General features: G+C 37.0%; 1 protein-coding gene across 1 annotated transcript; it reads right to left on the bottom strand.

The window, feature by feature from the left end:
- Positions 1-1283: 1283 nt before the first annotated feature.
- Positions 1284-21567, bottom strand: HACD4 (3-hydroxyacyl-CoA dehydratase 4). Its single transcript, XM_063081286.1, has 7 exons — positions 21500-21567; positions 20019-20122; positions 17625-17752; positions 9656-9768; positions 5329-5435; positions 2385-2510; positions 1284-1434 (listed from the first exon to the last, which is right to left on the bottom strand). Exons 1-7 carry the CDS (start codon positions 21535-21537, stop codon positions 1352-1354), a joined length of 699 nt encoding a protein of 232 aa, XP_062937356.1. The 5' UTR covers positions 21538-21567; the 3' UTR covers positions 1284-1351.
- Positions 21568-26149: the final 4582 nt, after the last annotated feature.

The following is a 26149-nucleotide window of genomic DNA, read 5'->3' on the forward strand; positions in this document are numbered from 1 at the left end:
CATGGGGGCAGGACAGTCTGAAGTTGGGGTGATTGTCCTTCCCCAGCAGAGTCCTGGGGGAAAGACCTCTGCCTCAGTGGGTCCTGAAGGCAGAGATTCAAACCAAAGAGGATTATTCCTGAGCCTTAAGATCTCATGGGAGTTTGCCTCACTAGGTTTTGGACTTGCTCGGGATCCATTACCCCTTCCTTCTCTGTCATTTCTCCCTTTTGGAATGGGAATGTCTCTCCTGTGCCTATTCTACCACTGTATTTATGATGCTGATAAGTTGTTTGGTTTCACAAGTTCATAGCTGGAAGGGAATTTTGCCTCAGCATGAATTGTACCTTACCCACATCTGATTTAGATGATATTTAGATAAGACTTTAGACTTCAGAGTTGATGTGGGAATGAGTTAAGACTTTTGAGGCTGTTGGGATGGAATGAATGTATTTTACATGTGACAAGGACATGAATTTTGAGGGGCTAGGTGCAGAATGCTACAGAGGGAATCTTTATGTTTCTCCAATGTGACTATATTTGGAGGTGGGGCCTCTGGGAAGTAATTAGGTCATGAGGGGGGAGCCCTCATGAATGGGATTAGTACTCTTGTAAGAAGAGACATGAATGAATTGATCTCTCTGTCATCTGAGGATACAGCAAGAAGGCATCCATCTGCAAACCAGGAAGAGGGCCCTCTCCAGGAACTGAATCAACTGACACCTTGATCTTGGACTTCCCAGCCTCCAGAACTATGAGAAATAAGTTTGTTGTTGAAGCCACCCAGTTTATGGTGTTTTGTTATAGCAGTCCACGCTCAGACATATGGCTTGGAAAGATGTTTAATTTTTTAAATGCATCTAATGTTTAAGGTGGGTATTGAATTATTAGCTCTGGGGACAGAAAATGACATCTATCTGTAAAATACGTTATTCTAGACAACTGCAGAGCATATTTTACATTGGTCCCCTCCTACGTATCTAATGCTATTTGAGAACTCAGAAATGAAAAAGAATACATGTAATTTAGATTATCAAGTTTGATTTCTCAATTTAATTAAATCTACTCCAGTTACTCTCCTATTTCTCATTAACCTTATAGGAAAATAATCAGCCATTACACAATATAAATGTAACGTTTAAAATCCATAGCTTTGATGAAACAGTGTATGCAAAGTATATGTTCTGAAAACACAGTGTGTGAGGAACATAAACTGCGATGATATGTCTAGAGTTTGGGGACCTGTGCAATTATTTCGTGTCGTGGATTTTTGTCAAATATTAGGTATTTTTCCACCAGCATACTTCCTGTTTTGTATTTATTGCAGCTGAATCCACCCGCCTTTTTGCATGCCACATCAGAATGCTGTGCTTTACATTTTCTTCTTTTTAATGGGAAAGACTCTGAGGACATCTCTTCTTTCTGAGTAAAGATGACTGTACGTAAAATACATACCTAACATGGAGAAGGAAGTGGCAAAAGTAAGTAAGGTTGATTAACCATCTCTCAGGGAAGAATGATAATTTAAAAATACACTTAGAGTGCTGCCTGAATTCTGGGGACAATGCACTTGCAAGGGACACTCAAAGAAGAAATGCTTAAAGAAAGTGTTCAGATTTTTATGCAGAAAGGGAAATAAATCAAACTCTTCCGTCCTATTTTTTTAATGCAAGGAATTTTTTTTCTGTTTCTTTAGGGTAGCTCTTTCCACCCCCTCTAAAATTTCACATTTGTCTTTTCTCTACATGCATTGTTCTTATTTTGATACTATTACCTTCTAGAGATAATCATTATCTTGGAGATTTGTGAATATTAGAGCTGGTGAAGCTGAAATTTAATAATGGAAGTCTTTTTCCCAATTTCCTGGAAAACAATTAAGTTAATTGATCAAATTTTTTCAGCTCTAAGTTTTTATTACATAAGTATTTGTTGAGTCATTTTATTTTGTTTTCTTTTGTTTTGTTGGCATCCCTGGATGGGCTTGAATTTGTTGAGTCTTTACCATCCACTCCCATTTGCTTGGTAGGAAATTCTAGCATGTAAGGCCAAAAAAACAGGAAACAAAACAGGTATAAATGGAAAAAATTAGAAATAGCCAATCTTGCTTAGTTTGACATCTAGGTTTTGTTTGTAGATACCTGTGCCCATGGTCAAAACTTCTATGTTTCATACATAATGCAGTTATATTTTCTACTAGTAAAACTGTTCTTATTCATACCATGAAATACAGATACATTTGATCTCATGGCACCCTGCAAAAAACGTAACTTCCAGGTGCTTTACTAATAAGATCTAGTTTATCATGTCATGCTTCCTCTTTAGTTTCTCCCATGTTTACCAACCTGTTTATTAAGGTAGATGGCAGCACAGGAAGAATGCAAAAACAAAACAGAAAAGCCACTTACCTATAAAGAGCATCATGAGATATATTTTCAGCACATATGGGAAATAGATGGATAAGTCAAAGGGTAGCTTGGTGGAGTAAGTGCCAAATGATTCAAAATAGGGCAGCGACTGATAGATGGCAAATGCTGTTTAAAAAGAAAAAAAAAGGCATCATAAAGGCTTTCCTCCTTAACTTGTTACAGGGATGTGTATATATGCTCCCATAGCTGAAGGATACCTTGAATTTTATAATGACAGTTTTGTGAAGATGGCTGAATCCTTTTGCGGAAGCTACAGTTTGATATAGAAACCTTCTGAATGATTAAGTTGGCAGTAGGACCTGTTGAATTTTGTCCATTGTATACTTTATTGTGCCTATGGAGAAAGAGTTTATAGTGTCTCTCAAAATGGTATTTGAAAATATATCTGTCCTCTTAGCCACAAATAGGGGTGAGAGACAAATGAATTAGGAAAATGCTGCATATATTTTTCCTTCGGAGTTTCACAACACACATTAGCATAGTAGAGATTCTGAGAAGTTCTGCAATAAAGAAACTGGTTTCACCCAACATTTCCTCAACCTAACTGTTCTTAGAATATTTTTTAATTTCTCCCCAACCCCAGTAGTACTTAATAAAAATTCTGAGGAACTCTGTGAGAAATGCTTGCCTAAATTATTTTGAGGGAGATGGAGGTTCTATGAAATTGTATCCCATGTACAGATTTCTGATAACATTTATGGAATGAAATAATAATATACTATGTTTATGTATGAGTCATCCTTAGGGTAAGCTGGTTGAAGCGTACAAGGGTACAAGGGAACAATACACTATTTTTGCAATTTCTTGTGAGTCTAAAATTATTTCAAAATAAAAAGTTTTTATAAAGAGAGAGATGGTAGAAAAGTCAGGAGCCCACAGCTGTGAGAGTCAGACAGTAGGAGTACAGTAGCATAAGGGCAGGATCTGCAATTGACATGAACTTGCCAACTAAGAATAACATGGGCTGCATCTAAGTCTCTAGCACTTTATCAGTATAACTAGTTGATTTGGTTATTTAAATAAACTTCGTTTTTGTCTTATTTATCAGATGGAAAATTATAGTTATTAAAAGTAAATAAAGTTATTAACTATTAAAAGTTAAAATTAGAATTATCAAAAGTTAAGTAGGTTTTCTTAACTGCATATTTTAATACTCTGGGACATTTGAAATATTTAGAAACATATAAAGATAAAATTACAGTCATCCATATTCTACTACCCAGAATTAATCATTATTGACATTTTTGTTATATGTGCTTCTAGACTTTTTCCGCATATACCTTACTTTGTAATCACAAGAATAAGTTTATGAATCTAATAAAATAATACGGGCTGTATGGCAACCATATAAGAACATGGCTTCTCCTAGAAAGGGAGAGGCTTAGAATTGTGAAGAATGAAAAGTTTCCTGTACATTTATTCATCCCTTATTTTTAGAAAGGGATTAGTCGTATTTCTACCTTATTCCTTTATATGTTCTTTAAAATATTTTAATTTTTAATTTTATTTTATTAATATAATTTTTAATTGAAAAATCATAATTATATACACTTATGGGGTAAAATGTAATGTTTTGATATATTTATACAATGTTGAGTGATTAATTCAAGCTAATATATCCATCACCTCACTATACTCATTTTTTTGGTATTGGTAAGACATTTGAAATTTACTCTTAGCTGTTTTGTAATACACATTATTATTAACTACAGTCACCCTGTTGTGCATTAGATCTCAAAATCTTATTCATCCTAACTTATACTTTGTATCCTTTGACCAAGATCTCCTCATTTCCTTTATATAGTCTGTATAGTATTTTCATATGATATAACAAAGGAATGTACTTAATAAATGTTTTAATGAGTGAGGGATTTCATTCTTAAAGAATGAGCAATCAGTTTTTTTTTTCTTTTTTTTTACTATTTTCAAGAAGATTATTCTCTAGATTCTCTTAGAGAATAATAAAATTAATATTTATTATTAATAAATATTAATATTCTTCCTTTTGAAAACAAATTTTAAAATTCTATCTAGTATGATTTATTATAACTTCAGCTCCTACTCTGGTCATCAGTAGATAGAAAACATGTGGTTTTATTTTACATACTGGACTTTATATACTTTATGATTATTGCCAACATCACCATCATTTTATGTTAAATCTGTTTATGTCTCTCAGTTACCTTTATGTGCTTTCTTTATGCCGTCAGTTTTATTTTATAATTTTATAATTTATTTTTTTATAATTATTTTATGCCTTCAGCTTTCAAAAACTTTATTCATATCTTTCAGAAAGCTCACTACCCATCTGCCAAGTCCATTATAGGAGGAAGCATATATTCCCCAAATATTCCCAAGCTTTTTGCAAATCTTAAATTAAAAAAAAATAAAAATGGTTTTAATTATTATTTAAAGTTTTAGGTTTTTATTTAGGCTGTGTAATTAGCCTACTTCATATTGTATTTCTTAATTTACTCAGTGATTTTTGAGCATGTATGTATCCTGGTGCATAAGAGAAAGAAAGGAATCAAAGAAACAGACACAGACACCCCCATACCCTCATGGAGTTTCTATGCATTAAAAGTAAAAAATCGTAGAATCTCTAAGTGTTAAACCCCTTTTTTGGTGAGTAAACAGATTCAGAGAGGCTAAAGGAGCTACCCAAAACTCATACAGTGAGTTGATGAAGTTAAGGACCTGGACCCAGATGTCCTTGTTTCTTGTCCAGTATTTTGTTTACTCTGCAGCAGTGCTTCTCCCTCCAATTTTGCTTCTTTGCATCCAGAGAAATATACCAAGAAAGATACATTGAGTGAGCTAAGCACTAGCAAAAATAGTATTGTAATAATCAAAAAAATTAGCGAACCATTATAACTAGATGGCTTTTGTCAGTAAGCAATACAGCAAGTCATTCTTTTCTTACCTTCAGCTAGAACACAGAGAGGATAAATCAGCATCCATAGTGTTTGACTGAGCCATGTCAAGACAGCATAGGATATTCCTGTGACTAATAACATGCTATAAGTGTACCTGAAAGGAGACAAGGAGCTAATCAACATCATTTGCTGCTGATGTCTGAGAAACAGATAAAGAAAATATCTTACCAAATAATTAAATACAGGGATAAAACTAAAGTGTGCAAATTACATATTTTATTACCTATAATTTAAGCAAGAGAAGAGTTTTTTTAAAAAAAAATTGGGGGCAAAGGGACCATGTCATTCTGGAGTGTCTCATGGAGTGGATCATGGATAGTTGTGGAGTTGAAGAGAGCAAGAATGTAACTCTTACCCCTCAAGAAATTACAGTTACAAGTTTTCTTAATTAGTAATTTCAATTTCATTAAAAAGCCAAGCCCATTTTACACAGCATACTTACATACTAGGGTTTTTAAGATAGGTGTACTTGTAAATATCTCGGGAATTAATTTAAAAATAAAAATGTGACTTCCAAATTCTTATTTGGCATCCTTTTGCTTCTGTAGTCATGCCATCTTGTGATCAATTAAAGAACTGGTCTTGGGAGCTGGTTTTGGGTATAGCAGGTAACTTTAAACCTCCCATCGTGGTGTAATAGATGAAGTAGTAGACATTTTTTATTTCTCTGGCTAGGCCAGTGGTCCTTAGGCTACAGCATGCATCAGAATCACCTAGATGGATTGTTAAAGCACAAATTGCTGGGCCCTACCCCCAGAGTTTCTGATTTGGTGGGTCTGAGGTAGAGCCAGAGAATTTGTATTACTAACAAGTTCCAGGTGAGGTTGATGCTGCTGGTCTAGGGAACATGCATGGAGAGCCACTGGTATAGGCAATACATACATATGGCAAAACAAAGAACACACAAAAAAACCCTTGGAAACATAAATGGAGAAAAGCAAATTTTTCTCTCATTCCAGGACCAGAATTCCACTCCTCAGAGACAATGACCAATCAGATTTTTTGTGTATTCTTCCAGAAATGTTTTGGCATATACATATCTATGTGTATATTTAGTATATATAATATATACAAACAGTACAAGCTCTCGCTAACATGGCATGTTATCAAACTTTTTAATCCTTACTAATCTAAGTGAAAAATATTTCACTATCTTTTCTTTCTCTTATTAGAAGGCTTGGTAAGCATCTTCTCATATGTTTAAAAGCCACTCTTGATGAAGTCCAATTTATATATTTTTTAATTTGTTGCTTGTGTTTTGGTGTCATATCTAAGGATTTATTGCCAAATCCAAAGTCATAAATATTTACCCTTATATTCTAAGAGTTGTATAGTTTTAGCTCTTGCATGTGAGGTAAGGGTCCAACTTCATTCTTTTTCATGTGGATATCCAGTTGTCCCAGCACAATTTGGTGAAAAGACTATTCTTTCCCCACCAAATGATCTTGGTATCCTTGTCAAAACTTAATTGACCAAAAATATACAGTTTATCTCTGGACTGTCAATGCTATTCCATGATTGATCCTTATGCCAGTACCACACACTTGATTATTGTTACTTTGTAGTAAGTTTTGAAATTGGGAAGTGCTAGTCCTCCAAATATGTTCTTTTTCAAGATTGTTTTGGCTACTCTGGGTTCTTTGAGTTTCCATGTGAGTTTTAGGATCTTCTTCTTGATTTCTGCAAAGAAACCGGCTGGGATTCTAATAGAGGTTGCAGTGAATATGCAGATCGATTTGGAGAGTATACCATCTTAACAATAATAAATCTTCAACCCATGTAGGATGTCTTTCCATTTATTTAGGTCTTTAATTTTTTTCAACAACGTTTTGTAATTTTTGGTGTATAAGTTCTGCACATCTTTTATTAAACTTATTCCTAAGTACTTTATTATTTTTGATGCATTTGTAAACAGAATTGTTTTCTTAATTTCATTTTAGGATAGTTCATTGCAGATGTATAGAAATACAATTGATTTTTGTATATTCATCTTATATTCTGCAACCTTGTTAAACTTTAGTTCCATTCTTGTTTTAGTCAGTTCCCTATGATTTTTCAGGTACGAGATCATGTTACCTGCCAGTAGACATAGTTTCACTTCTTTCTTTCCAATCTGGATGCCTTTTATATTCTTTTTTTTTTCCCCCCCTAATTGTCATGTCTAGAACTTCCAGTACAATATTGAAAGAAATGGCAAGAGTGGGCATTCTTGTCTTGTTCCTGATCTTAGGAAGAAAGCATCAATCTTTCATCATTAACTATCATGTTAGCTATGGATTTTTCATAGATTCCTTTATCAGGTTAAGGAAGTTCCCTGGTCCTTACTTTTAAAAAGTCATTCTAAGGTAGGTTGGAAAGATAATTCTACCCCCATTTTACAGAGGGAAAAAAATGAGTTTCAAAAATGTTAGGTGCCCAGGAATTTCACTTCTAGGTATAAGAGAAATGAAAACGTGTGTACACAAAAGCTTGTGCAAAGATATTCATAGCAGCATTACTCATGGCCAAGAAAGTAGAAACAACCCAAATGTTCATCAGCTGATGAATAGATAAACAGAAATTGGCACATCAACACAATAGAATATTATTCACTCATAAAAAGCAACGAAGTACTGATACATGCTAAGTACAAGAAAGCCAGTCACAAAAGGCCACATATTGGATGATTCCATTTATATGAAATTTCCAGAATAAACAAATCCATAGAGAAAGCATATGAGTGGTTTTCAGGGGCTGGGGGAAGGAGGGTGAGAGGAGTGACTGCTAATGGGTATGAGGTTTCTTCTGGGGGTGATAAGAATGTTCTTAGACTAGATAGTGCTGATGATTGCACATCTCTTTGAATACGCTAAAAACCATGAATTTTATATTTTAAAAGGGTGAATTTTATGGTATGTAAATTATATCTCAATAAATCTGTTATTAAAAAAAAAAGTTAATTTGCCCATGATCATTTAGCAAGTAAGTAGTGGAGGTGGGTTTCATCCAGAGATTTTCTACTTTTTTGCAGAAAAGTCTTCCCATGACAGCAAGCTACCACTTTCAATGCACAAGTTGTTTTTGTTCTCTAATGGGTCTCTTGAGCTTATCTGAGACTGAATACTGAAAGAGTCAGGCAGACCCAAGAACAGTATACTGGAAGCTACAGTTCCAAATGAGGCTCCAATGTGTCATGACTAGGAAGTCATGGGCTACAAAAGTCCATGAAGCTTGCTGCATGTCTACAAAACTATCAGTTAAAAAATGAGAAATAACTTACTAGGTTATATACATGAAGAATTATAGTCATTTTAATTCCACAATTATTTCTTTCTAATTCACTCCAGGGCTCAACTCATTATTTATACATATTTTAATCTAGCTAAGTTATTGACAATATAATAAATACAGAATTTACATAACCTCAGCTAGAAAACAAGGGCTCTTTTGTTACCTATTCCACATCTTTCAAATGGGAGGGACAGTTATTTGTGGAAGCTGAAGTAGCAGTCAGGATACTTCCCCAAAGTGAGGAATAAGGGCTCACTGAGCAAAGGGGACTGTTTTATACCACTACTGCCAGAGATAAGACTAGGGACATCTCGTTGCAAAGTTTTTTAATTAGAAAGAAACGGAAGACTAGAGCAAAGGTTCCCAGTGGTTCCTTAAAGGACCTAAGTTAGTCATTTGAACCTACTGGAATTGAACACAAAAATGTATGTGGAAGTGCTTTTTTTCCGAACACAAAAATGTATGTGGAAGTGCTTTTTTTCCCCAGAGAGATGAGGCTCTATCTTTAAAATATTCTTAAATTGAAAGGGGGAGATGGAAGTTGGAAAGACAGGAATTGGTAAAGGGCCATGAAAATCAATTACATTGCTCCACCTCAAGTTTAAAAAAAAAAAAAAAATCAATTACATTGTGTAATGAAAAATAAAAAAAATTCTTGAATTCACAGAAACCAACTTTGTAAATTCTGCCAACAATAAAGTCCTATTTTGATTATTAAAATGACATGTACTAGAGCAAACGTAAGGAATGCCTTTCATTAGCAAACAGCTATGAAGTTTATTCCAAGTTAGTATTATGCCAAGACTTCTGCTGAAAACCTGAATGCACTGATTTGCTCTTGTAATACTACGGTAGGTTTTCATTACCTTCGATATGCCCATTATGGAAAACACTAAAAATACATTTCCATATCAAGATAAAATAACATGAAAAGGGGTTATGTTTTTCTGTCTCATTCACAGTAACCAAATGTAAGCAGTTATTACTGGTTTCCCTGTAGAAAGCAATTTGGCCTTGTTTTAAGAGATTATTTTGCCTTCTTACCTAACCAGATCCAATAGATTCCAAAAGATGAATAAAACACACACCACATATTTCTCTTGGACTTCCTCTTGACTGGTGATCACCACAAAAAGGATGATTATTCTCTCTGTGAGCTAACAAGGAAACAGCAAATTCAAGAATTAGGATCATCTATTAGGTCATGTAAGTAATTTTCTAATTTTAAAAACCAGAGCTCCTTCTAAAAGTACACTTCAGCTGGAAATAGATATACTAAACTGTTAACAATGACTGTCTCTGAGGGAGAAGGGTTATGGGTGAATTTCACTTCCTCCTTTTTGTTTTTCTGTACTTTCCAAATTATATATAATGAATGAAAAGATAACATATTTTATCTAAATCAGGATATTTCCCTTCTTAGATGCTATAATGAAAACATGGTCTTTGCTCCAGAGAGGGTAGTAGTGGTGGGAGAGTGTGCAGCAATGACAGCCCTGTGTATGCTATATATGGGAGTACAGGTGAGGGAGATACCTTCTGCCTGGGGAAAGAATGCAGAGAGATTCATGAAGATAGGTGACATTTCAGCTAGATCTTGAAAAATGGATAGGAGTTTGTCAAGGAGACTGGATATGAGAAAGAGCATCTTAGGCAAAGGGAGCAGCCTGAGCAAAGAGGCAGAGGTGTGAAAATGTGAGGTGCCTTGGGTAGTAATGAGGCCCACTGAGGGGCTATAGTGGAGGCTACATAGAAGAGAATAATATATGAAACTGAAAATGTGTTTGGGGCTGGGTTTTGAAGGGTTTTGAATGACAGGCTGAGAAAGTTCGATTTTGTCTGATAGAGAAGCCATTGTAGCTTTTTGGGGGGTTGAGGGGAGAGTAATATAATCCTAACCCTCATAAGCTAGTGGAAAATGAAAAGAATTTAACATATTCTTGGAATATATGACATGTATATATACACTCCATGTCAGTAAGCACTTACAAATCATTGAGAATTCACACATTTTTGGCTTAGCTCCAATTACTAGCCTCAGAAAAATACATTCCTCTTTCCCAACCTAAATATAAAGTGCCTTCTTATATTACTATATCCTGTACATTCTGCATTTTTGTGTGTTTTTTTAATAGAACACTTTACTCTCAATGGTCAAAGGGAAATATACTTGAAGGAGTGTATTAGGAGTAAAGGAAAGGGAGGATTGCTTTATAGTTTTCAATAGCCTTATTTATTTTTAAAGCGGATCAGGGAGAAAAGACTGGGATAACCTATGACTTAGAATCATAGGCTGTTAGTCCTGGAAAATCACCTAGTGCAGAGAAGTCCAAGATTTGCCAACAGTGGACCACATGATCAGAAATCCACATGTATAAGCTATATCAGCATGTTTATGACTACAGGGGTGAGTGGTGAGTCAAAAGGGTCCTTGTTTGGCTAAGGGGAATTAGGTATGATTCAAACCTTAGTCAATCTATGGGAGCTATCTACGTAGCTGTTTTTCTTTGGTCAGTCTTTATACTGTAATGTCCTAAATTCTTGATTTAATTTTATAATGAATTCTACTGAACTGCAGTTATAATTACTGAATGATCCAACTTTGCTGTCATGATCCCTGGCAGCCTTCAGATACAAGATCTCGGCAGCAAACAGGAACTTAGGCACTACCTAATCTTGTATTTGATCAGTGCCTGGTAATTAGGAAAACCTAGTTTTTGCTAAAAATCTCAGGAGATACAGGCACTTGAAAACATACATATAACACAGATTTCTAAATATGTGGCTGACTATTAAAAAAACTTAGACACTTCTTGATAAACTGATCTCTAGGGTCCTCTCCAGGTATAACCTTCTGATACTAGCCCAACCTTACCTTTTTACAAATAAGGAATTTGGGAACCAGAGAAATTAAGTGACTTGCCCAAACTAATGGCAGACCTGTAAATATATATATCCTAAATTTCCAGGTTTCCAGAGTTGTAAGCTGCCCCTTAATTGATGAGGACAAAGGGAAAAATCTAAAAGAGAGAGAGACTGGAGCTGCATGATGAAATTCACCCTGTTGAAAATCATCACTTCATCTGTGGCATGCTAGTGATAGAATTCCAGTTGCATAGAAATCAGCAAACAACATGCCATAATAAACGAAACTACAACACACATACCTACATGTGGATATGTGAAGACTGCCCCCATATACAATGTTAATGTCAATCTAATTAGTTAACAAATTATCTGATGGTTATTTAACTTTGACTTGACCATTCAATGGCAATACAATGGGGGAATTTAGATGAAGATGTTTTTAAGCTGATAAAAGCCAATATTCATTGGTTACTTTGTGCCAGGTTCCAAGCATACACCATCTCATTTAATCTCCCTAACAACCCTAAGGAGTAGTTATTATTATTACCTGCCTTTTCCAAAAGACATGGATTTTACTAAATGAAAGTGACTTGCCTATAGGTCTGGAATCAAAATCTAAAAAATGTAATTCTAACTCCTTTGTTCTGAAAAACTAAGACTTTTGCACCTTTGTTACTTTATGGGCTACTCCAGCACCTAACATCCAGGTTATAGTCTATTCTTTAAAATATGTTCTCTTCAAAAATTAAACCTTAAAACAAGAGCCTTCTTGATTTTCTCTCTCTCAGCACCAGACTCTCCCGTGTGAGCCACGGGTCGGCCCCTTCTTGATTTTCTAAATCAACACCAAAACACTTTTGAAGAGACTTTTAAAATTTATTAATTTCTTCATTATGATAATTTGACCAGTTATTTAGAGCTTTACGCTTGGGAGAACTTAGCACTCGGTCATTTTTAACAAATCCTATGAAAATAGGACTATTTACTAATGAATGGTCTTATAATGTTCAGTGTAACTCAAAAAGGTAAAATAAAAGGTACAGTAAAAAAAATCCTATAACTTTGGCCAAATTAAACATGGCGATAATGTGGTTTACTCAAAATACGGTAACTATAAAATAAAAATACTTTGCATTTTTATGTTTTATTTGGGAATCCTAAAGTCCTGGTTAAGCAATGACTATAATTAAGTTGTTACTTTATACATGGCAGATAGAACTTTAATTATAAACTATTGAAGGGGTAAAATGATACTTCAACTATAGGAAGAATTTCTAGAATCTTAAAAATAAATTAGTTTTATCCTCAAAGTCTATTATTTTGCCAAAGTGATAACTAAAAATATTTTAATCTTGTGAACTTTTTGAGAAAATTCCCTTATCAGAAATAGGAAGTGATATAGGGTATCTTTATATATTCAGAACTACCAATTACTTTATTCTGTAAGACAAGAGCATTTAAATAATTCTGTTTATTTATTTATTTGTCATTCAATAGATACTTATTGAGTGCACTGTTCTGGGTCCCAGGGGATATAGCTGTGACCAACACCAAGTTCCTGCTCTCATGGTAATTACATTCTACTTGGTGAAATAGTAAACAAATGTAGCATAATAGTTGAGAGCTCAGTAGCCAAATAGCCTAAATTTTTGCTATAACATTCGCAACCTGTAAGACTAGGTAATTTACTTAAACTTCATGTTAAGTAATTATACTGGAGATAATAATTAGTATCTATTATTATATAGTAATTATGTGCAGGATAAGATTTTGTAAAGATTAAATAAGTTAATGTACATAAAGAACTTAGAAAAGTGTTTTGCACATAGAAAGCCCTAAATAAATGTAAGTAATTTTTATTAAGAACATAAATATATAAATACAAATTAATGTAGTGATTAGTATATTTACAGGAAACATTTTTGTACAGGGATAATAAAGACTGTCAGTGAATAAAAAACTCAATCTCAGCATCTTTAAAATTATACTATGAATACAGCTTGGTGCTAATCACACTGAAGAACTCCATAGATCAAATGCAAAAAACAGAAGAAAAATCTAAAATCTTACCTACAGAGTGAATTGTATGTAATTCATTCCCTGGAGGCTTCAAAATTTGACTCTTACAGCTCAACATTATCTTCAGTAGTTTTATCTCTAACAATATAAGCTTATTCCCAAATCAAAATTGGAGAGAAAAATCTACGTGATTTTATGGAAAGTCAGAAGATTATTTAATCTAGCAATGCAAATAGGTACCTGCTTCACAGCTAAAAATAAATTAGGGTGAAACCTGTTGTTTTCCTAAAAGGATGTAAGACACTCTCCTTTGGGAATAGTTCATATTTGTCCTCTTAAGAGTCTGTGACTGTGAAATCTTTGGAGCAATTCTTGGCAAGCAGATTCCTGCTTGCCCTTATTAGAAATAGGAAGTGATATGGGCAAATATAGAAATGGTTCATACAATTTGGGTTCATGAATGAAATTTCTGTAGGTACCATAATTTGGGGGTTACAATTCCTAGAGTTTTGATTTATAGATTTAAAAAACAGTGTAAAAATGTGTAAAATTAGCACATGTCTAGCAGTGTTTATTATGATGTAGAGGGAAAGATGTGGAATTGAACCATTTTGATTTAGTTATAAATGAAGTCTTTTGCATTTAAAGCATTTCTCAGAAGGTGAGGGAATAAACTGTATAACTCTGAGGGTTTCCTACAAGGGATATCAGTCTAATGTTGTGATACAAAGGTTTGTTTTGTGGTTATTTTCCCTTCTCCTTGAGTTAAAACATCCTAAAACTATATCCACATATCACTTCTTTCTCAGGCTTCCACACAAGCAAAGACTGAATAAGGCCCTTCAAAATCAATACTTCAGGATTGATAGTATATCCGTTCTATGAAAGCCCTGTTGTTTTGATACATCTACTGAAATCAACTAATTTCCCCATTCAATATTTTTTTACTGAGTTAATTAAATATGCAAGCTCATTTGGGAGGAAGGGGTTGGAGAGAGGAGATGCTTGGTTTCCATTTATACTATCATTTCTTATATGCTTCTTTTGGACATTTTTTCGTTCCCATTTAAAAAATTAAAAATATCAAAAGTTTACTTCTTATGTAATTTTAATTGGCATGTAATTATTTCCAAAAATGGAAGTCTATAAATAGCTATTTGTTATGGTCTTTCCCTTTTCCCCTAGTATATAAAAAATATGTCTGTCAAATGATTATAGTCAGTGGGTTTTTTTCTTTTCCTTTAGCAATTGGGTGTAATTTAAAAAATTCATATGGCTTTTTCCTAGGTGTCAAAATAAAGATGTGCATGTCAAACATTTCGACATGCACAGAACAAAGCACAGAAAACATATCTGCTCCCTGTACACACACCAACACTACCTTGATACATGTGATATTGATTGCCCAGCTAGCTAATCAGTCACTGCTGGATGGAATTGTTTGTCTGGGTATTTGGGAAGACCTGCTCACACAAACAGAATTCAGTTTGTGGTTTAGCAATCTCTTGAGGGTAATATCAAAATAACATCACAATTGTGCACACGTGCTTTTTGGCCTACTTAAAAGCAGCTGGACACATGCATTTTTCAAGATACTGTATATAATCATTGTCAGCAATAATTACCATGTTAAGTAATTCAGCCACTCTCTTAACTACAGTTTCTTCATTTAAAAAATGAGGAAACAGAAAAACCAAGACTGATTACACAACCTGAGAGTTTTGTTTCATTATTTTAAAGCAGGGGCCTCCGAGTCATCTCATAATGAGGGAATTCTAAGCGTCTGCAGAACTCTAATAAAGGAAACGGGGAGAAAATGAAACTTCACAATAGCTTGTTTTTGAAGTTTTCTCAAATACCAATTCCATTCTGAGAACTAAGGAAAAGATGGCAAGAGAACAAAAGAAATAGAGGGCAGATAAAATCTCAAAAGAGAAAAAGGAAGAAAAACAGCTACAACGAAAATTAATGATAATCAGCCCAATATGAGAATGGTAATTGTCTCCCCTAACGTGGTGATCCTGACTTGTTATCTCCAACATCTAAAGAGTTAAAAATCATTTGAACTCCATTAATAGTAGGCTTTAAGAACTCACCTTTGAATAAATAGTGTCAATGTATATTTGCCAATATTTTTAAATTACCAAATCAGGATTTGGTTCTTTGATTAAAGTGATCATATTTCTATAAGCCATCAGATTTTTAATTAACGGTGATAAAAACTGCACTTAAATATTCTGGAATTTATGGAACTTTAGGAAATCAGATTTCTAAGTTATATAATTATTTCTATCATTAAGCAAGCCTAGATAATTTTGTAAAGCATAAAATAATGTGCACATTTCTAGCCACATTTCAGGTGCTCAGTCAGTGTTCTTTCTTACAAAGTTATCCATTCTCACTGGAGCATTCCCTACATTGACAATAACTAAAATAACACTTTTCTTAATTTTGAAAATGCTGTTTTACCATGAAACCAGTACTAGCCAATTTAGCCTAAAATAATTTTAAAAGTCCTTTTTAAAAAGTATACCAAAAGAAAACACAACCTAGATTTTAGATTAATTGAATCACACTCTAAGCAAAATGATTCCATGTGATAGAATCCAACTTTTATTTAACCCGGGTTGTTAATTCTGTTCTCCAAGATTAGCATTATGGGATGCTGGTACTATGTACATTTTGGTTGTTTCAAACCTGTTAATAAGTAATAAACACCAATAAATCTTGTTCCCAAATAATTGCTGCTTCTGGGACAAATCTGTACTCCTTTTTATTTTGTAGGAAAATATGCTTAAGGGAATTCCATCTAGGTCTTAGCTAGTTAACTGACTACTATATTATTATTTCATACACTATTGCCCTGATTTTTATTTTACATATGATATTTCAGCTCTTAAAATGTCTTCATCCTAATGGACACTATTTCTCAACTTTTATTTGATAAATAAAATTGAAAATATCCCATAAACTTGTAATGCTAAGTTCTTAATAGGCTCCTTGGGATTATATTGCTATTTACATCTTTTAAACTTTCATGGTATTTTAAGCAAATTTTAATACAGGGATCTATGCTACTCCTTCATTCAACAGAAAATTAAGGTGCATGTTTACATTCTAAGCACTTTGCTAGGTGCTGGCAATATAATAAGATTCTGACATATTTTAATTATTTTTACAGTGTGAACTTATCAGATTTAGTTATCCATTTTTTGAATTTATTTGTTGAAATACTTAAGATTATACTCATGTAGATACCTATTACTGTAGATTTTAAGCACACGTTCATGTAATCACGTAACATTTATCTCCCCTTCCTTATGGAAAATAGTACTTTTGATTTTTCTTGCCTTAATCCAGCGCTGATTCTCTACATTGAGTCTCTACCAATAAATTCCCCATCTTCTTTCACCCTGTCTTTAAAAAGAACATGGTCATCTGGAACTAGAAGCATGGCACAGGGAACAAATAATAGCTAAGATAACAGCAACAGCTACCAAGTATTGTATTCTTAGCTAAGTGCCAGGAACTTGTCCCATTCATTTTCTCAGTTACTCCACAGATACTCGTTATTTTCACAACACACGAGAAAATCAGGTTTGGAATGATTAAATCACTTGTTTAAATTCATACAAGAGGTAGAACTGGGATTTGAGCCCAGGTCTATGTGATCCTAAAGTCTATGCTTAGATGCTAAACTAGATAAACATAAATGATCTCCCCTTTCCATCTGTATTCAGTGAAAGTAGTGGAATGAATAAAAAATGGCTGGGGAATATTCTATTCTATGGATAGGGACAAAGAGAACTTTTTGTTTTTTAATCCTATTTTTTTTACCAGGTGTTGCATGTTTCTCTGCAACAGCCCAATGGTTATGGGTGGAATGATGTCACAGTGATAAGTAGAGGAGCCAGGCATCAAATCCAGGTCTGAATGTCTCCAGTGCCTTTCTATTGTCTTATACTACCCTGGGCAGTATAGAATAAGATAATCCTTCCATGGAATTAATTCTTCTTATTCGTGTTTTAAGGCTTTTTAACTACCATCAAGTCAAGAGAGGCTGTAAATAGAACAAAGTTAAATAAAAAACAGATTCTATAACAATAATAATGTGATTAAAACCTACCTGCAAAAACCTTGGGAGAAGATGGTTTGATTCAATGCCAACATATATGTGCAGCAACTCCAGGAGAGAAATCGACTGGCAAAGTCGCATCACAAGTCCAATGGCATAAAAAGTGTCAACCATTGAATCTGTGTCCAGTGGATTAAAAATACAGTTATAGTAAGTAAAAGCCAGATCACAACCCAAATCTATACAATACTTTGAAATGAAATTGAGATTTACTTCCATTTTCATTATACATGTGAAAAATTCTCTAAATAGCCTGCTAAATTATTAAGAATACAATGCAACCAGAGAGCACTTCACGCTGTAGTACACTTGAACTGCTTCTCTTCCCAACAGAAGTAAAAATTTGAGAAAGAAGGCTTCATAGCCAAAGCTGCACTATATTCCCCATATATAAGATTATAAAGCAATTCCCACATAAAAGTAACCTAGAATCTAGATCACCTCAAGTGTAAATAGGTTGGAGGTGAGCGTGCTAAAAAGCTGCTGTGCTCACAGCTTTTCCATGGATGAGAAAATGACAAAGATGAGAAAAAATATAATCTCAGATAAGCTTTCTGGAAATGATATTAATGATGCTGTGATATCAAATAACATGTGTATCTAGCATTTGGTTCCTATACATACTTGGTTAGTGCTTTCTGGATTTTTGTTCATTTTAAACACTGGGACTTAGGCCTCTGATCAGAACTTTTGAAGTTTGCATTGCAGCAGGTCTAGATGAAATACTGCACTTAGAGAAAGCTCAAATGAAAGGGAAACAAACGTTCCTCAAAATAGGATAAAATTTGTTGCTTTAAAATCAAATCCTGCTGTGTTTAGAAACTTCTAGGGAAGATTTTGCTGTCCTTACTGCTTAGCAATCATTCACCTGATAATAATTTATAGAGCACTGACTAAGTAAGGGTTTCTCTTAGCAGCTACGGTGGACATTATCATTCCCATTTCAGAGATGATTCCAGAAGTAGACAGTCATGCTCTTATCCGCTGCCCTACACTTGCTATAACACAGCATTATCAGCTACAGAGCTCTGTGAAGGAAGAAGGTAGCAGATGTTACAAGTTCAGCCTTTTACATTGCTGTTGAGCTGCTACTTAATCTATAGATTAATTCAGGAATTATACTGAACCCCCATCTAGCTGTTTTTAGTCAGCCTTCCCCATGAATCAGTTGTGTTTCTTAATAAAGTAGCTTCTATAATTGTAATGGCAGAATAATAATTAAGAAATAAATACACTGCTGACTAAGGCAACTTTTCCCACTGGAAAGGCGAAGCAGGAGAAGCAAGTTCATGGCTTGCAGCCCATGTGTGAGTGACCCGTCACATGCCCACACAGCTTCAGCTAACTTCCAAGGCCTAGAAGTGATGGCTTCTTTCTAAAAATATAAGGAAAGTTTTCCCATTGCCTCTGTTTTCCCCTGCTTGAGGACTTTGAAAGCTCATGGTTGAAATTCAGGCCTTAGGTTTATATCTTTGGAGGTCCTTAACAAAGGCAAGAATTTATCTGTAGATTTTCAATAAGAAAAAGCAACATATAATAGTCTACGGTACCTTGGAAGTAGATTAATTTCCTTATGATTCAGAAGTTTGAATTGATGAGCACAGCATGACTTTTCCCAGATACACTCTACATGTTTGTACTTAGCTGAAGCCAGCAGTTGCTCAAATTGTCAAGTCACTAAATAGTTGTAAACTGTGATTACACATACCCATGTAGGGATGGAACATGAAGAAAATGTTATGTTGACAGTTATTTAGTGATTCATTTTTTAAAATTTGAAATGTTATTTAAAAGTGGTATCTTTACTTTTTATGAAACAGGAGGAAGCTTGTGACAAACTATTAATGCCAACTCCTATATATGTGATTAGTCATCTACGAAGTGTGTCATTTACACATTACTTTTTAAGGGAACCGAACAGAAGCCTGAAGAATATAAAGTTTGTCTTTCACTTATGTAGTCTCCAGTTACCCTAAACCTGGGGAATAAAAACACTGGAAGAATTTGATTAATTCCTGATTTCACTGAACAAAATATATACTGGAATTTACAGATTTTCTCAAAAACCCCAAATTTGCTAAGTTTTGGTGCAGAACCAAAAAGGAACAGTGAAATGACACCATCCTAATGTCACGTCTATGTTTTGGGGACAAATTCTTTATTTGGAGGGAAGCTAAATCCCTTTCCCTTATCCCACCTTCCCCCTTCTCCAAAAAGGTTTTGTTTTTTGCAATAAGCAAGAAGTATGTTTACTGAGAAATATACATTTTAGAGAAGTGAAGAATATTAGGTGAGGTTTGAAGAAGTTTAGAGTGAATATATAAGCAGGACTAGGTGAGAACAAGGATTAAAAGTTAAAAATCAAAAACTATTTTGGAGTTTTACCTTTTCCAAATGAAAAGAATCTGACTATCATATTTGTAAATATCCATGAGTGGCCACAGAACTGGATTAAGTAATAGATGAAAAGATAGGCATTCTTCCTATACCTATAAATAGAGGAAAATACTGTTAAAACACTTCTTTTGTAATCATCCTTGCATCACTGTATACATGTCCTTTAATGCACTGGTCAACCTGAGCAAGCAAAAGAAAACTGTTCCATATCAGAGTATTTTATTTGGTGGCCCCCAAACACATCAGATTTTGAAGGGACGCATAGCACACAGTATCTACTAAGTATGTACTATTACTGGGTTCGCTGAAAACCAAATGCAGTTCTTTTTCAAAGTCCACTTTCATCTTGGTAAAGTTCTAATCTTACTGCTCATCAAGGGATAAAAACAATCTGCAAAGATGGCATTGAATATTTTTGAAAAATGGGTGCAGAGGGTTGATGTGGTGGTCAATATATGTTCCAGTAGCTCAGTCCGCTAAGTGCAGAACTTGAGGGAGAACTGGTTTACAGTTATGAGGGAGTAGTAGTGATGGCAGGAGTCCCAAATGGTGGATAATTCAGTAATTGGACACACATGACTTTTGAATGCATTATGTGATTGGGGTCAGTATCTTGCCACTGTCTTGCAAGGGCAGAAAGTTTCCTTCATCAGGCACATATAGAAAGCAGCTTAGTTGCTCATGCCAGAAAAGGGAAGTCAAGCTGGGTTTAAAATTGTGTTGTGGGTTGCTGGGGAGATGACTAAGAGAAGATTGACAGATACACTGTTTGAGAGAGTTAGAAAAAGCATTGTTTGAAGTGTTCCCTGGGGTTTCAGAAGGGTGGTGGGAGTGGCCCTGTCAGTGTAGACAAGGTTTTCTCCTAGTTGGAGATGTGAAACCTCTGAGAAACGAGGCAAGTGAGCTGGGAAGCAGAGACCGTGTAGCTGGATGATTTTATTTGGGCCCCCCATAGTTGACACGAAGTGCAAAAGGGTTGGGCACAAGAAATGCTATAGTCCGCATCAGTCACCTGGCTTGTCGGTTAAACATACACATGCCCAGGCCCTGCCGCTGTACCACTGAATCAGTTCCTTGCAGTTGGGCCCTGGAATCTATGCGTGTGATGGGTGTTTCTGCAGCAGGCAGATCTAAAAATCCCCCTGCAGTACTGCGTCTGAGAAAGTCAAGGGAAGGGCTCCAGGTGGGGGAGGAGGGAAGGGAAGAGGGACTGGCAGAGGGTGCACGGAGGGAAGGGGTGACCACCGGCTGTCCTGCCCATTTCCTCATCTGTAAAATGGGGGGAAATAACAGGCCTTTTCCCTAGGGTTGTCGAGAGCACTGAATTATCTAATGGCTGTCAAGTGCTCCCGGGAGTGCTGGACGCGGAGCTGGGTGGCGCTGCGCCCCGCTGGCTGGGGACAGCCCGGGCCCCGGCGGCCCCTCCCCCGGCGCCCCCTGCCCCCCACGGCCTCGACCGAGCGCCCTACCTGGGCTGCAGCCAGGCGGGCAGCGCCGTGGGCCCCATGGGCCGCCGCCGCCAGGGCCTCCAGCGCCGTCCGGAAAGGAGCGCGGCCGCGGAGGCGGGAGGGACGGCCCCGCGGGCGGGCGCGGAAGGGCGGGGCCTCGGCACACTCAGCAGTTTACAGAAAGAAAAAGCCCGAGGGCGCGCGGTGGGCGGGAGATGAGAGCCCAGCTCCTCAGGTCCCTGCTGCGAATGGCTCGCCGGGGCGCGCACAGCACACGCCCGCGTTCCTGGCGGGTTCAGCAAGCTCTGGTTACAGGTTCCCAAATGTTGGGTTGAGGCACCCCCACCCCCAGCCCCAGTTGCGAGCCCGGTGAAAATGAACGCATCTGGGAGACTAGGGGCCTTGGAACTTACTGCAGCCCATCCTAAAGGCTCCCGGACGCGGTGGCCCCAGGGTTGGCGTCTGTCCGGTGAGAGGTCCAGAAACCAAGCTTGTGGTCACACCGACCCAACACCTTTTCAGCAAGGAGCCCGACTCCTCCAGGGTCAGGCATCCCAGCGCTCTAATCTGCCCTGGGTCCTCACTGATGCTTGCAAATCCTTTTATTCCCTTGTGCTAATCTCCCTCGCCTGTGCCCAGCACTCCCAAAACCCGTTTCTGATCAACCAGGCCTATGGCATCACTGTCTCCAGACGCAGATGGCCCACCTTCTGTTTTGCTGGAAAGGTACAGAGCATCGTCCTGCTGCTCTACCCTGCAAGGGAAACTTGTCAAAATAAAACCAACAAAAAACAGCCATGAAGGCACTTGCAAGTAGGTGGGACAATAACACGCAGCTATTGGGGTTGGAAAGTAGTGTCCCTATTTTGCTGAAAGGGAAGTGGAGGCTTTAAAAATAAAAGTGACCTGCCGTACGGGTCACACAACTGATAAATGAAGTATTGGCACTTCCAGGTCGGGTTTGTTTCCCCACTAGGCCATAGCTTCCTTCTTCACAGTCCGTTCACTGCCCCACCTCTCACCGCCACGTTTCTCTGCACCCCCTCCGCTCCCCGCCCTCCGCTGGGGACTCACCCCTCCCCTGCATTCCCAGGCCCTTCTCAAAGGGCCCTATCAGCTGTGACCACCGCCTCTGCTGGCATCTCCCTTCTCTCCTTTCCTCTGGCTTTCAGCACAGTTTAGGAACATATTCAAATCTCTCTTGTGTAGAATTAAACATTTTATTCTTGCTGCTTCTCTCTCAATGTAATGTCCTCATAACTCCTTGCTCACCCTCTCTCGTGATCTGGTGCTTCTTTCATTCCTTACCATCCTTCGGTTCCATAACCCCTCACAGTTTGAATTCCCAACACCCTCTTGAAACTGCTCTCAGGGGCTGTGTTAAGCTTCCTCCTGAGTCTCCATCCTGTACCACTGTTAGCAGTCCCTGCTTTCAGGGAGCATTTGGTCGAAAGGGCAAACTGATAGGCAAGCAAACCCTGGTGGCTAACCCATTATCATGCAGTCTGTGTTCAGGCAGAGCAGCGAGGGAGAAAGAAAGCTCTGGATGGCCTGGGGTGGGACAGGAGGGAAGGGAGGGAAGACACCTGCTGACATCTCTGACTGCCCTGTCCCCCACTGAAATTACAACAACTTTCATTCTCTGGCCATTGTGCCTCTGTGAAACTTTTCCCCTCTACTCTGAATTTCTCTTCTACCTCCTCCTCTTCTCACAGACCGGTATTTACCTGTCAAAGTTCTATTCATTCTTTAAATGAGCCACCCTGGGCTAATGTATGCCTGTGATGTCGCTTACCTTAGGGTATTATTACTGAAGTACGTGCTTACTCAAGTAGATTACAGATTCCCAGATGGATCTTCCTCTTACTAACAGTGAGAATTTGACAAGTTTTACCCTTTTTAAACAAAGTTTCTTTTGCCAAAAGTGTACAGTTATTGGGAAGATTAAATAAAATGTATAGCTGAGAATGTATAAAATGTCTAGTATAGCACTTGGCATGGTAGGTGCCCATAAATGTGTGGAATGAATGGCTGAAACCCAGCATGAGTTTTCCTCTCTCAAAATTTTAACCAAAATAATATAAACGATCAGTGATGGTTGCATTGCTGAAATATGTATATATAGTGGACTGTCAATTATCTACTTCTGTAGAAGAAGTCAGAGGCCAAGATAGTTCAAGTAACTCTGAGTTAATATACTCTTGTCTTTGGAAGAAATTTTAAAATTACTTGAACATGTCAGTTTTGTTTTCCTTGGATAAATGCTTAAGTTTGTTTTCATACCCCAAAACAGCAATTGGGAGGCTAAAGCCTTGAAATATATTTCATGGCAGTTACAGATTGGCTCAATATTAAAAACAAAAAAATCAAAAAACAACCACACATGAAAAATGGTGAAGCATACTATTTTCAGAATGATCTTCAGAGAAATTAAGTCCAATGGGCAAAAACCCAGACTTCAGACACTTTCCTGTCCGTCTGTCCATCCATCCATTTATCTTTTTTCTGTATTTTTTCCCTCTCACTTCCTTGGTGATCTCACTTTTTGAATGCTAATACCTCATGGGATAATCACTGACAGTACAGTCTCTGGGAAAATACTCCATTACTCCTTTTCTCTTCCATCAGCCACAGATTGCTTTCCAAGGAAACAGTTATGCTCTGATTCCTGTCTAAAAACTGACTAATCCGGATTTCTTTTTTATTTTCATCATCTGGAATTTTTAGGGATCACCCTTCTCTCTCCGAACCCCACAGCACAGAATGGAAATTTTACAGGCTGCTAGATCAGAAAAGGATCTTAGAGATTATGTGACCCAATCTTCTTATCTTACAGGCACCAAAAAGCTATTGAAAGCTAGGCTGGGGTCTCCTTCCAGAGCACTGTGCAAAATTTCACCCATATTTGCCTCGTCCTCTCAGCTTACTCAGGCATTAGTCAGTAGTACTCTACTGTACTCCTCACCTAGGCATCCTCTCAGCCTCTGTCATACTCTTTCCCAGCTGCCCACTGCCTTGCTTCTACTTCTCTGCTAAAACTTTGACCATCATTCCTTAAATGGCTTCTCCTTTCACTGCTCCATTCAGAAAGCCAAACCCTGGGCTCAGACACTTGCCTTTTACATGATCATTCCTCAATCTACCCCTGTCCTATTCCAATGCAAATGTGTCCAAATGTATAATTGGTTCATTCGACTATGCAAGAGGCATCTTTTAATCTTTCTGAGACTTGGATACTCTCTTCATCCAGTTCACATGATTATACTATTGATTATTAGCTATATGTAGTTGACGGTGCTTTCTATGAGCTATCTTTCCCCTCAGAGCAACCCTATGAGGTGAGAACTGTTTTTATCCTAATTTTATAGAGGAGGAAATAGGATCAGAGTCGTTAAATGTCTTGACCAAGATCACATGGCTAGTAAATGTTGAACTGAGATTAGAACCTTAGTCTGTCTCTAGATATTAAATTCTCAACCATTAGGCTATGTTAACTTGTTTCATGTGATTGTTCAGTATTTGTTTGCAAGTACTGACTTTCTTTTACATATAATAGAGTCAAATTTTAATTCTCTATGTAAAACCTAAAACTATAAAAATTCCAGAAGAAAAGACAAGAGAAAAATCTCTGTGACCTTGGGTTAGGCAGAGATTTATTAGATATTTTATAGATACTTCTTACATACCTTCCTATACATCTGAGAAAGTATTTCTCAGCTACTTTGGATCTTCAAAAAGATACTTTTAAGTGAATGAAAAGACAAACTGTAGTCTAGAAGAAAATATTTATAAAGTATATAACTAATAAAGGATTTGTTGGGAAAACAGAATAGTTTGGTCAGGGCCCTCACTTGAGTCCAGTTGGGTGTGGTTTTAACACATCCATTGTAAGCAAATGTGTGTGTGTGTGTGTGTGTGTGTGTGTGTGTGTGTGTGGAGTTAGTGCTCATGCACGCCAATGTATCCTTTTAGTTTTATTGCTATCTTGAGTTCGAGAAAGAGAGAGAGAGAGAGAGGAGTTTTAGTGAAGCAGGTGGTGGGTGACTGCCTTGGGTGTCTGCCCAGCATGGCCATGCTTTCCAACCTATGGCTCCAAGGACCTTTTGGCCAGTTACCTAGCTCATAAACCTGTATGTAAGGGATCTGGGGACCCAGCCTGGCATGTGAAGGATTTGCGACCCAGTCTGTGAATGGGCTTGAGGGGTCTGTGGGCTCCAGACCCAGCCTTAGCTTGACAATGAGCCCAGTCAGTGCAGGATTACCAGCAGGTAAAAGAGCCTGACAACTGGTGTGGTCACTTAGCCTTACAATTGGCGTCATGAACAGGATTAAGAGCTAGACAATTGGCGCTGTGAGCAGGATTCCAGGCCGTAGCCTAGCCAGACAGGACTCCTGCAAATATATGAACTCTGAAAACTCACTAATAAGAAGACTGATAGAGTTTGGGTGTAGTGTCCCCCCTAAAGCTCATGTCGAAATCTGATCCCCAATGTGGCTGCCTGCTGCTTTCTGCCATGAGTAGAAGCACCCTGAGGCCTGTGCCAGATGCAGCTGTCCCAGAATCATGAACCAAATAAACCTCTTTTGTTTACAAATTACCCAGTTTCAGGTATTCTGTTATAGCAACACAAAAATGGACTAATATAAAGACAAACAACACAATAAAAAAAA

Source organism: Cynocephalus volans, chromosome 16, assembly GCF_027409185.1.
Source record: "Cynocephalus volans isolate mCynVol1 chromosome 16, mCynVol1.pri, whole genome shotgun sequence".
Classification (NCBI taxonomy): Eukaryota; Metazoa; Chordata; class Mammalia; order Dermoptera; family Cynocephalidae; genus Cynocephalus; species Cynocephalus volans.